Source organism: Lytechinus pictus, chromosome 9 (assembly GCF_037042905.1).
Source record: "Lytechinus pictus isolate F3 Inbred chromosome 9, Lp3.0, whole genome shotgun sequence".
Lineage (NCBI taxonomy): Eukaryota > Metazoa > Echinodermata > Echinoidea > Temnopleuroida > Toxopneustidae > Lytechinus > Lytechinus pictus.
In genome coordinates this window covers 19917349-19930765 of record NC_087253.1, presented here as the reverse complement: position 1 = coordinate 19930765, position 13417 = coordinate 19917349, and the positions used below count along the sequence as shown (strand labels likewise).

Below are 13417 nucleotides of genomic sequence, written 5' to 3'. Positions count from 1 at the left end.
CCAGCAGGGGCGGTGGAACGTATTTTCGGGGGGGGGGCAAAACCAAAATAGGGCACTTATATGCCAAAAGAGCATTTGGTACAAACGGATATTTTCATGATATTATTTTTAAAGTGATTTCTGATAGATAAGATATATATTTAGGTTTTATTTTTTCTCGAGCGAGCGGTTTTGGACATTTTTCAGATCTGAAGTTGTAAAACCCGCTTTTTGGTCAATTATGGACGTAATTACTGTTAAAAGGGCACCCTTGCGAGATGTTGCAAACGCGAATCACGAGCTCAAACTTTTGGAAATTTCATGTAATAAGACATGAAAAGTAAAAATTCCGAGCAGTTCTTGTAACCATGGAAAAAAGATGTGATTTTAACAGAAGTATTAACACGAGCCCGAAGCGCGAGCTGAATTTTTAATATACTGATCAGAAAAAAAGAACCTTTTAAAGACTGCGTTTAGTGAGTAATGAAAATGATACGGACTACATATCTCATCAATCGAATAATGCGAGCGCGAAGCGCGAGCTGAAAATTTGTCATAGTTTAACCAGATAACTGGACATTCTAGGCATTTTTTGTATGAACAAGATGAGCATCTTACTAAACAATTGTTGATGCGAGCGCGAAGCACAAACCAAAAAATTTGATTTTCTCAACTGAAACTGGATATTCTAAGCGTTGTTTGTAACCAGGAACAGAAGAGTACCTTAATAAACAATAATTGATGCGAGCGCGAACCACAAACCAAAAAATGTGATTTTCTCAACTGAAACTGGATATTCTAAGCGTTGTTTGTAACCAGGAACAGAAGAGTACCTTAATAAACAATAATTGATGCGAGCGCGAAAAAAAATGTGTAATATTCTAACCTGAAAACCGGACATTCTATGCATTTTTGTAACCATGAATAGGACGAATACCTTATACTAAACAATAATTGATGCGAGCGCAAAGCGCGAGCCAAAAAATCATTTCATTTTTAAAAAGAGCATTTTACATTTTGAAAAGGGGGCATTTTTTCATATGGGGAATTGGGGGCCCTTGACCCCCCCCCCCCCCGCCGCCCCTGCACGCCACTGAACAATATGATAGAAAGTATCTTTGAAAAAAATTTCAATGACGTGCGCAAGCAATTAACAAAATCACTTGAATTTAATAGAGATACATGTATATAGATTGGTAAAAATGAAAAGCATACACTCTCGAGATTCTATTAACTGAATAGATAAAATTGTTAGATGCGTGTAACTGACAAATGGTATTCATTCATTTCAGACTATAAAATAAGGTAAAAATATGAATAGACTTCAGACTTGCACCCATGTAACTACTCAATCCAATCATTTGAAAAAGTTTGTATTTTAGAGTGTAGCAGGCGAAAGGAAAGATGGAAAAGATGGTGAATACTAGAAGGAAAGGCAGACGCAGATAGCTGAGAAGCAACATAGCAATCAATTAGGGATTGAAATACATACTAATTCTATCAAATACGTGTAAATAAAATGATGTGAGAGAACATTCTTACCTGTTAGATTATCCCAAGTCAACTGTTATTCCTCTGTCCCCCGGGACGAATCTGAGAAGGAATCATTTCGCTTTGGAAGAAATCTCGGTTGTGACCGTCAAGCTGTCTTCATTTCGTAACTTCGTTTGGACCATCGAGTGCGCAAGACCCACATGTGTGCGTACAAACGAAAGGCTCCTAAATTGTTGAATAATAATTGGCTCGCACGCGCGAGGATCAGGGCAACTTGCCCATAAATCGGGTAAGCTTCATGTTGTACAATATGTAAAGGCATTGGAACTGTCGAGGGTCAAGGGGATATTCTATTGTTTAGAAAAGTAAAATTACAATAGAAAAAAAGTTGGAAATGACAGAAAGAGTAGGAGAAACGTAAAAATGATAGAAACATTACAGTAAGTGTTCTGCACGCGTTCATTAGGGGGATATTGCCTATACATAGAGTTTGAATGTAATATTTCATTTCGCCGACGGGCACTAGCGTACCTACGGGGGGGGGGGGGCAGAGGGGGCTGACTGCCCCCCCCCCCCCCCTGACGAGTCTTGAAGACCTTTTTTTTTTTTTTTGCTTGTCAATTTTTTTTCTGGTACGAAATCCTTTATTTGTGGTTGAAGACCTTTTTTTCTTTTTTTTCTTCTTTTTTTTTGCTTGTCAATTATTTTGGCGGACGAATATGCCCCCCCCCTGTGGAAAATCCCAGGTACGCCACTGCCGACGGGGTTATATTTTCCATACCATTTAAATATGGCATTAAGTCATTTGGGAGAACACACTCTTGTAGGCCATATACTAAAATAATAATTTTGTGTTCATGATGTATTTTTTCTTTAAAGTGGGGATTTGTGAGGTGTCAAGTTTTTTTTTTTTTTTACTTACACGGTAGTTGAATGGAACAGACTGCCAGCAAAAAGAAAGGTTGATCAGATCACACAAGAACAACTCGATGTTTTGAGAACACATGCGAGGTAAGTCAGTATAATGATGTTGATAAATATCATCTTCATTGTTTTGTATCACTATCAGTATTATTACTATTATTGTTATTGTTATTAATATTAATATTATTATCATCATCATCACTCCTATTATCATCATTATGAATATTATTTTCATTTTTATGTTGTCATTACTATATTCATTATTACTATTATTATTTTTGTTGTTACAATTATCATCAAGCTGATAAATCATCTGATAAATTATAATAAAATGAATATGCCCCTTTAAAATGTATACAAAAACTAACTGAGCGTATCATAAAATTAACTTTTCATGAATATGCACGTAGTGGAAACCGACTGCAAAAATATAATACATCTTTAATATATTGTTAAATTTATTTCATGTCTTAAATTAAGTTTGTATACTTTTGTGATTCAACCAAGTTATGAAATACTTTCGGCAAATACCTAATGCATCCTTTTTGTAACTTCATTATTATTATCATCATCATTATTGTTATTATTATTATTATTGTTATAATTGCTAACTTCGTCATCATATACAGATATTGACTGATGGGGTGTGTAATATAAACATTCTTTGGACCGCCGGATTTATATTTTCCCGAGGGGTTATATTTTTTCCGAAGCGCGCAGCGCTGAGGTAAAATATAAATCCTTTAGGCGGTCCAAAGAATTTTTTTTACACACCCAATCAGTCAATATCTGTTATATTTGATAGCCTTGAATGATGAAGATAGATCTAACGTTAAATCTAAAAGACTAAACTTAAAGTTAGGTGCGTGCAGAAGATCAGTTGTGTATGATATTCACAGTGACTGATGGAACTGGTGTAAGTAATGTTAGTCTAACGCATTGAATGTCCATTTTCTAATCAAAATCAAGTTTGTTTAGGCCTAACTTGTTAGATCTAATTTAGAGCCCAGTCCAGGTCCAGGACCCAAATCAGATCGAAAATGCATGATGAGCCATGATCAGGTGCAGATTCTGATCTAATTGGGGATGAGATAAACATGACTAAGTTAGATCTAGATCTATATGTCAGACTACTATTGGTGGTGGTCCTGATCTTTCTGTTGTCGAACCAAGTCCAGGACCAAATCTAACTAGGCCTAATGTTTTGCTAACAGTAACACTAACTTACGTTGTCGTTAGCAAGAAATATTTAACGTTAGATTTCTCTAACTTTTAGACTCTAGCCTTGATCTATATCTAACACATTAAAAAGTTAGACCTAACTTAGATCTTGGCCTAGGCCTAAATCTAGATCTAGATCTACTTACCCAATTTTATCGTCAAAAAGCTGATCTTATTCCTCATTGAGTGATTGACATTGCTCATCAGACATCACCACAAATCTTTGACGTTAGACCAAATCCAAAAATAAAAGTTTGTTAGCTCAGCTTCACTCTCTATCTGCTAAACTAACTGTTAATTCATTGGCTCCACTCACCAATACATGCATATAGGCCCTGTCCAGAAATTATTAAATAAATCCCCATAATTTCAGAAATGACTGTTACTCCTGTCTACACAAATAACTGAAGAAGGCCTTAAGTTAGATCTATACCTAACTCCTAGTCGTTGTAGGCTCCTCATCGTCGTCGGACTCACTCAAATTCTGCTGTCCGGTACGTTCGAAGAGTGTTGATCGATTGCAAACGATCGCTACTTTAGTCCCACGTATGTTATTTCCGTATAATTTGTAACATCTAATCCACAAGAGGGCGCCATACACGTAGAAAAATATATTCATGGACCGGCTGGTCAATATATTCATCGAAGGTGGACCGGCTGGGAAAATACATTGATTTCGATCATGTCACGTGACGTGCTATGGCCCAGTCGCGCTTGGCTATCTGTCTTGGCTATCTAATATAATTTATTAGATATGCAAGACAGATAGCCAAGCGCGATTGGTTCATAGAGCGTCACGTGACAGGATCGAAATCAATGTATTTTCCCAGCCGGTCCACCTTCGATGAATAAGGAGCTTTCGATTGTCTGCGACTGCAACGTAGTCCTAGTTCACCGGAAGTGGTGACACCGCTCGTTCAGTATCACGTTCGTACATTGATGAAAACAGTTTCGATTTAAGTCGACGTACCCTTACCAGGCCACAGCATATACCAGCGTGATAGCGAGCGGGCCGTGGGCCGATGCTCGGCCGGAGAATAAGGCGTAGCATCACGCTACGAACCAGTGGGGCGACTGTGGGTGCAACATTTGCACTCTTGCGCAAAAAGCCGAAAAAACATAGTGGTTTGGAAATAGAACATCAATTACCTATCGGATATGTAGTGTCTGAAAACGGACACACAAAATGTAATGGAAAAGCTGGTAACAAGCAGTAATTTGCAGTTTACCAGCCCTGCTAAATCAACGAAACTCGAATGTTGATGCGGCTTCAATCATTTTTGCTAAGATTGGATGACGTCATCATGTACGAACTAGCGCTCGTTCGAGCACTATGACACCGAACGTCAAAGCCCTCAAATACGAGTCACAGATTTGGGCAGTGAACGAGAAGGCTCGTCACAGATTACTCCGCGCATGCGCAGCGCTCCCAAAATTCCTTAATCTCGTACGTCCACATGGCTCGTCACAGAAAACGAAAGGTCTCCAACATATTGACCAGCCGGTCCATGAATATATTTTTCTACGTGTATGGCGCCCTCTTGTGGATTAGCACGGAAATAACACATGTGGGACTGAAGTAGCGATCGTTTGCAATCGATCAGCACTCTTCGAACGTACCGTGCCGCGGAATTTAAGTGAGCTGAGTTCGACGACGAGCCTCTACGAGTTAGATCTAACGTTAGGCCTTCTTCGGTTATTTGTGTAGACAGGAATAACCGTCATTTATGAAATTCTGAGGATTTATTTAATAATTTCTGGATACCGTATTGGTGAGTGGAGCCAATGAATTAACAGTTAGTTTAGCAGATAGAGACTGAAGCTTAGCTTACTTTTAAGACTTTTCGATTTGGTCTAGGCCTTACCGTACGTCAAAGATTTGTGGTGATGTCCGATGAGCAATGAGGAATAATTAGATCAACTTTTGGACGATAAAATTGGGTAAGTAGATCTAGATTTAGGCCTAGATCTAACTTTTTAACGTGTTAGATATAGATCTAGGCTAGAGTCTAAAAGTTAGAGTAGATCTAGACTAAAATCTAATCTAACGTTAACACTTGCTAACGACAACGTAAGTTAGTGTTAGCAAAACATTAGATCCTAGATCTAGTTAGATTTGGTCCTGGACCTGGTTCGACAACAGAAAGATCAGGACCACCACCAACAGTAGTCTAACATAGATCTAGATCTAACTTAGTCATGTTTATCTCATCCCCAATTAGATCTAGATCAGAATTTGCACCTGATCATGGCTCAACAATCATTCTCGATCTGCCTTGTGTCCTGGACCTGGACTGGACTCTAAATTAGATCTAACAAGTTAGGCCTATACAAATTTGATTTTGATTAGAAAATGGGCATTCAATGCGTTAGACTAACATTACTTATACCATTTCCATCAGTCACTGTGAATCAGAGGCGTCGATCCTGGGGGGGGGGGCAGGGAGGCGATCGCCCCACCAACGAAAATATTGGGGGGGGGGGCAAACATATCGTTTTGCCCCCCAAATAATTCCGCATGTGCAAAAAATAAAATAAGATTGTAATGTTACACAGAAATCAGCAAGCGAGATTGAGATACACAACTCGTTCTTTATCTAAAATCGTGCTCAAAATGTCCGCTTTTCAGATTGGAATTTAACATTTTTTTAGCTGGCGCTTCGCGCTCGCATCATTTCTGTAGCAAAAACCCATACTTTTTTTATAATTAAATAGGTGAATAGAATGTCCCGTTTTCAGTTCTAGACCTCAAAAGAACTCCCACTTCGATTTGCAATAATCTTTTGTTGGATATATATCTTGTTCTTTATTAAAAACGTCCATTAAACTCAATTTTTTCAGATCGAAATATCAAAATTTTCAGCTTGCGCTTCGCGCTCGCATCTATTGTTTTTTAGATACCCATCTTAATCATTAGTACCAAAAATGCTTAGAATATCAAGCTTTCAGGTCAGAATATAAAGAAATTTCAGCTCGCGCTTCGCGCTCGCATTAATTTGTTGGTGAGAGGTGTCTCTATCTCATGAGTCATATATATATATATATATATAGGCATATGTGTGCGTGAGTTTGTTTGTTTGTTTTGTGTGATCGAGTGCCTTTGGAAAGTTGATTCATGATTTTGCCCCCCCCCCCCAATCTGAAAAATGGATCGACACCCCTGCTGTGAGTATCATACACAACTGATCTATTGCACGCACTGTAGACCTAACTTTAAGTTTAGATTTAACGTTAGATCTATCTTCATCATTCAAGGCTATCTAATATAACAGATATTGACTGATGGGGTGTGTAAAAAACATTCTTTGGACCGCCTAAAGGATTTATATTTTCCCTCGTAATCATATTTTCCCTCGGCGCTGCGCGCTTCGGGAAAATATAACCCCTTGGGGAAAATATAAATCCGGCGGTTCATAGAATGTTAATATTACACACCCCATCAGTCAATATCTGTATAGTATGGACCATCAGTGCCACTATCGCGCGCGGATCCAGGGGCAGTCGGTGCGGGCGCACAACGTATAATTTAAAAAAACAAGAGAAAGGGCGAGGGGGTTCCATTTTTTTTGAGAGAACGGCCTTTATTTGTCATTGATGACCCCCCCCCCCCCTCTTTTTTTTTGTATAGCTTGTGAAGTTTTTGGGGGATAATGCATCCCCCTTAGAAAAATCCTTGATCAATTCCTATTAATAGATATATACTAAATTAATACTTCTACTGTATCAACCTAATTTTTGTTTATGTCCATAGGCGGCGGAAGCGGGGGGACGTGTCCCCCCCCCCTAAATATTTAGTTGGTAACCTTTTTTTTTTTTTTTTTTTGGCTAAAAAAAAAAATTGGCTTTCGCCGCCCATGTTTCTGTCATGCACTAAATTAACTATTGCGTCGACACGAACGAGGCAAAGGTTTGTTAACATTCTTCCAATCATGTACCTTTTATTCGTGTGCCGTAATATTGATTTCATTACATAATAAGATTTGGTATGCCCGCCGCATCGACATCGCCTAGACTTCTATACGCCGCGCCGCGCCGTGGCGCCGCGGGGTGAATGTACTGTACACAGTGAGTTATCATGTTCTCGGCGCCCCCCCCCCCCCTACGCACACACGCTCAACCTCATAAGCTCTCTCATCCTCTTCTTCTTCCCCCTACTCGGTCACACACGCCCTCGCAGACGCCCATACATCTATTCTCTCACTTATATACTCCATAATCATACCGGCCCCGTTGCATTTTTTTTTGGGGGGGTTACTTTCGCAGAACATTTGTTCGTGTGTGTGTTTGATTTTTTAAGCTGATGAGGAACGTTGTCCGCTATGTATTATTAATTTTCAATGTTACCTGGGGGGGGGGTTCACATAGAGTTTAGAGTCGAAATTAGATGTCCAGCTGTGTGCCGAGTAAAAGGCATGATCGCATTGGTCAAATCGTGATAAGAGGACGCGCGCTACAGCGTATAATAATAAATCAAGAGGATTGCCCGTTCAATAATCACGTGCGCGTCAGCATTGAGCACGACTTTAAGGCGTACTTGACTCTTTGTGAAACGCACCCTATTTTTTTTTAAATCAAATAAAGTTAAACATGACTTCGCAAACGAGAGTAGTATGGCAAGCCATCTGCGTGTCTCTTTCGGGGTCTATTTCCCATGTGCTCAGCTTGATTACCTTTCTCACTTTCGAAACATATTCTACATAGTTTAGAAAAAAAAATTATTATTTGTAATAAGACTATATCTAATGTTTCCAAAAAATCTAAAATTTAACACCAATTTTGGCACTTCAGATTTATCTACGGGTTCAAGTTTCAAACCATACAACATTTGACCATGCCATACATATTTGAGTTAAAAAAGAAAAAAAATCAATGCTTCATTTATTGATTCGTATTCAAATTTATTGATTCTCACAATGTACAATATTACATATCAAACAGGTTAATTCTATTTACATATTATACTGCATTTCTGAAAACTCCTACATATATTTTTGTTAATTTTAATACAGATAGAATAGGCCATGATTTGCAAGTATGGCTACTCTTCTATATACTGGTAGGCGACAAATAAAGGCTTAGCATCATCACCTACGCTTTACAATAAATTGGCTTCCATCGGGTCAGTGACCAATAATGATTTTACATGGGCACCTAATACTGCGGTAACATTTCTCCTACGGCGAGTCGAAAACAGCAGTTTTATTCATTATTATTCAAACCGCCTACATGTATATGTAGGCTACCTGGTGCAAAAAAAAATGTTTAAACGGCTGTTTTCGACTCGCCGTACGGCTGTAATGTGAAAAGAGGAAATGTAACTGCGCCATCATTGAGTGTTGCGTTTATACGCAAGATTGTTAAACACATAATGCGTACCAGCTTATCCTATTAAACACATAAGCATAAAATGTGATTAAATCGCGATCTTCTTTCATTGTAGTCGTATTTTTTTGTAAAAGCGTGAAAGATCTACATTGAAGTAAGGAGTGTTTTGGATGGTGGGTATCTGAAGGTATGCAATTGTGTTTAATGACATAGTTAATACATGTGTAGGTTGATTTAAAAAAAAAATATGTGCAAATACTTTAAGGAATTAGGATTCAATATCTATAGTATATATCTGCTAATAATATTTTATAACATTTCACCACGAGCAAAAAAAAAATCAAATTTCTACTTTCATTATCTTTAGCAATTGATCCAGCGACTATTTGCGACTGCTCTGATTGTGTGCAAAATATATTTTATTACCATGATGGTCACAAGTGGTAGCATGGAATATTTTCGGAGTATTTCTTCGCCTGAATTCAATATCGAACAATAAATTATGAATTTTGATTTTCATTTTTAAGAAGAATCGGTAAAGGTATACTTCATATTCTGATTTAACAGGAGTAATAGTTGTTCTTGGGGTGTTTCCTAAAGGTGTTACAACTGAATTCAAAGGACTGCTTTCCCTTGTGCAAACATTCTTTTAGGGGGGCACTTTGATTATACACTGCAAAAAACTCCGGTGTTGATTTAACACACTAGAGAAGTATTGAAACAACACCAGTTTGGATTCAAACCGATGCTGTTTTGATACTAATTGGTGTTGTATAAACATCTATCTGGTGTTAGACCAAAACGAAACTGGTGTTGTTTAACACTTCTCTGGTGTGGACATATATAGATTCCGGGCTGGTGTTAAATCAACAGCAGAGTTTTTGCAATGTATACCTGGCTTTCGTATAGTCGGGTGGAACAGCTTTATGAAACCATGCATATAAGTAGAAAATGTACACCTTTCTCAACAAAATAGCTTTATAAAAATAAATCTGGTATTTTTCATCATACCCAGTGATGTCTATTCATCAGGTGGCAGCCATGATAATATCAATTTAACTTTGCTTAAATACATGTGGTTGTGACTCAATAGTAACGAGCTTCAAGAAGCGTTTAAGCGCTTTAAACCTAAAATCGCGTTTTCAAAGACGCTTAGTATACAACATGATCATTTTCAAGCGATTTTCGGTCTTCCAAAATTACGTCATTTAAAATGCAAAAGAAGCGCTAGTAAAAGGTAACATTTCGAAGCTATGCAGATGATATTGCTTATACGCTATCTCAATCATTATTCTAAATGTAATAGCGGTCGACTACTAGTTCTGATATTAGGCGCACTTTAAGTTGAACTCTTTTCATTGGTCAAATTGCGCAGTGTATACTAAGGTGATGTCCTTCTCGAAATGTGGGGAATCAGCGTAGATAAACACCACTTAAACGCTCTCCCATAGTAACCACGTTTAGGCGTTTTGATCATGATTCTTATATTAAATTGAAGTGTAAGAAACCACTGAAAGTCCCCAAAACTTCAATTCCAAAGAAGCCTAAAATTTGGTTAAATACCATTTATTTATGAACACAGCATTGAAATGAGCACAATTCATATCATTGAATAGTAGATGTTGAAAAGATTGCTATGGATACTGATGATAGGCTGGTTATTTCGGCTTATCTTCAGATCTTTTCACATTTGTCTGGCTGGTTGATTGACGTCAGTGAGAATTTCTAGAAAGAAAGAAATAGAAAAACATGGCATAATTATGAATGAATCTAGGCACTTTGAGTGATACTACGTTAAAATTTTGTTCTGAATGCAAATTAAAAATATTTTTTAGTATTGTCATGAGGCCCTATCTTTATAATAATTTGAGGATCATTGTTCATAATATCACTATTATTAATAATATCATTATATATCATAAACATCGTAATTTCTAACATTTATTATTTTTTTCATCAATATGATTTATATCATCGTTACTTAGCATTAGTATAATGTCATTATTATCTGGACAGTCAACCTGCCCGAAACGTTGAGTAACCTCTCTTCACTTCATCTTGCTACTACTCAAACCATCGCTACTCAAGGCATATTCAGCTCATCTCATCTGGTATACAGTCCTTTTCAGGACTTCACTCACTTTCAAGAAAATAATACTTCTAATTCCTCTTTTCATCCTATCTCGTCTTTCCATTTCAATATTTCTGTCTGTATTTCCTTCCCTTCTTCATATTACACATGGTGAACCGTAAACCTTCTCCATGTTATTATTATCTTTATCGTCATTATCTGCACCATACAGGAATCATTATCATTGTTGTAACTTCTTTATATTATTACCATAATTAAAATAGTCCATAGGGTTTTAATGACAATTATCATCGAAATTAATTCGAGTCAGTAATGCCACTGTTATTAGAATATTGATACAAAAGAACTGAGAAAGGTATTGGTTAAAAAGTAAAATCAATTTTGCATGCAACATTGTGTTAACCAACTACTGGTAGGTTCGATATTCGAACCACCTTATAGGTTGGTTAAACAGTTCAGAGAGTATTTATTTTTATAGAATAATACTTGTTAAAGGGTACTTACTATTAATGGTGTCAACAAGATCCCCAGTCTGGTCGGTTCTTGATGCTTCAGCACTTCTCTTCCCGAACAGCCCAATCCCAAACGGTTGTGGACGATATGCCTTGCCGCCCCATCTTCTTCTGCTCTCTCGATTCCTCTGCCTGAATGGCTCAAGAACCAGAGAATCAGCATCTCCACCCCTTTTTGGCATGTCCACCCGGTGATCATCACCTTCTCTTACAGTAACACCGACCTGAGACAGGGTGTCCGGAACTCGCCTCAGCTTCCACCCTTCTTCCTCTGCAGTCGGTGTCTTTTCCATGTCCTCTTCGACCAATCCTTGAGAGGGAGCCAGGTTTCTCGGCCCATCGGATGACAGGGGAATCGCGTCACCCGTTGATACCAGCTTCCCGCCGTTGCCATTCGCATTGTCCAACTCGTCAATGACCTCGGGGCTCTTCTTGGCCGGGCGGATGGCGCTTTCGAAGCGAAGTTCGTCGATGATCCTGCTCAGTCGGCGGAGTCCACGGAGCTTGTCGTTGAACGAAGCTCTCTTCTCGTCCACCTGCCCATTGTTGGTGACATAGAAATTGGGTTGTTGGTCTGCAGTGATTGCATCGTCGCGATGCCACTGGTTGACATCGTCGTAGCCATTTGCCATCTGCGAGTGAACCGTGCCAACGAAAAGAGCACACCACGTCCCAGTCATAATCACACTGATTATCACACTGCACTGACAGCACGCCATCGTTGACCAATATCAAAGTCTATTCGAAAGGCTAATGATTATTTCTTAATAATATAACGATTTTCTATCACTAACTTGAAGTCCTGTTTGAAATTCCACGTCTTTGGGTAGGTGTCGGAACCTCGATGCGAGTTATTACAAGAATTATGTCAGCACTATCAAGTTAACCCGTCACAATTTTCTGTCAGAGGAACCAATTTTCCTGTAATTTTCTAACTTCAGCTTGGACTACCACGTTGTTCTTTCTTTCAAGAAAAAGACAATCTATTCTGATGAAAACCAAGGGTAATATTTAATCGAAATCTTCACCTGGCGTTGCTTGAACTGTTGACGTCTGCGATTTAAAGCCAATGCCGTCTTCTTAAATGGTTGCTGACTCTTGTTCTTAGGTCTGCCCGTTGACTTCTGCTATCACCAATATGATACCAAAATCTGTTGGGTGAACCCTATATATACACTCGGAAAGCTAAACCTCGCAGCTGACCACCGCTGCACGAGGCAGTGGTATCGCTATTCCCTGATTGGCCAAAGTTCTCCTACCAATCAACGCATCAATAAACATGCATCTCACTCGCATCATGTAGATTCTTACATGATGTTGGGCATGATGCCGTCAGATGGAGAGATAACATCATGTGAAATAACTTTATCGAGAGATCGGAAAATACTGAAAGTTCAAATATTGGAGCTTACAATCTTATTCCGTTATCCATAGTTGGAAAAAGGATCAAGGACGACAATAGTACTTGGATACTGACGGATAAAATTTTATATATATAGACAAAATGATAGACTTTGAACATTTAGCAACGGCACACTGGATTCATGTTGGAATATGACCTTGCTGAATCAGAAGATGCAAATTTGCACCTTTCATATTCAGGTTTCTCTACATGTAGACCACGGACGTCCCGTTTCTTTAACAAAAATACAGCTATTGAACTCTTGCCAGTATATGGCAACTACAATACACTCTAAAAACAAATCAGTCAAAATGACTAGTTAATAGGATCAGTTGGGTGCAACTGTATTATTCTAGTCATATGTGAATATTTTTAGTCGTATTTTATTAGAACAGGGTTATTCCCGACTAGAATATACGTCAGAAATGTGACAAGATATATCAGTTGCACCCAGCTGACTACTGATCT

The 13417-nt window shown here is 38.3% G+C and overlaps 1 protein-coding gene across 1 annotated transcript; it reads right to left on the bottom strand.

Moving 5' to 3' along the window:
- Positions 1 to 8501: 8501 nt before the first annotated feature.
- On the bottom strand, positions 8502 to 12693 carry LOC129268700 (uncharacterized). Its single transcript, XM_054906222.2, has 2 exons — positions 11540 to 12693; positions 8502 to 10668 (listed from the first exon to the last, which is right to left on the bottom strand). The coding sequence occupies exons 1-2, from the start codon at positions 12264 to 12266 to the stop codon at positions 10628 to 10630; spliced, it is 768 nt and encodes a 255-aa protein (XP_054762197.2). The 5' UTR covers positions 12267 to 12693; the 3' UTR covers positions 8502 to 10627.
- Positions 12694 to 13417: the final 724 nt, after the last annotated feature.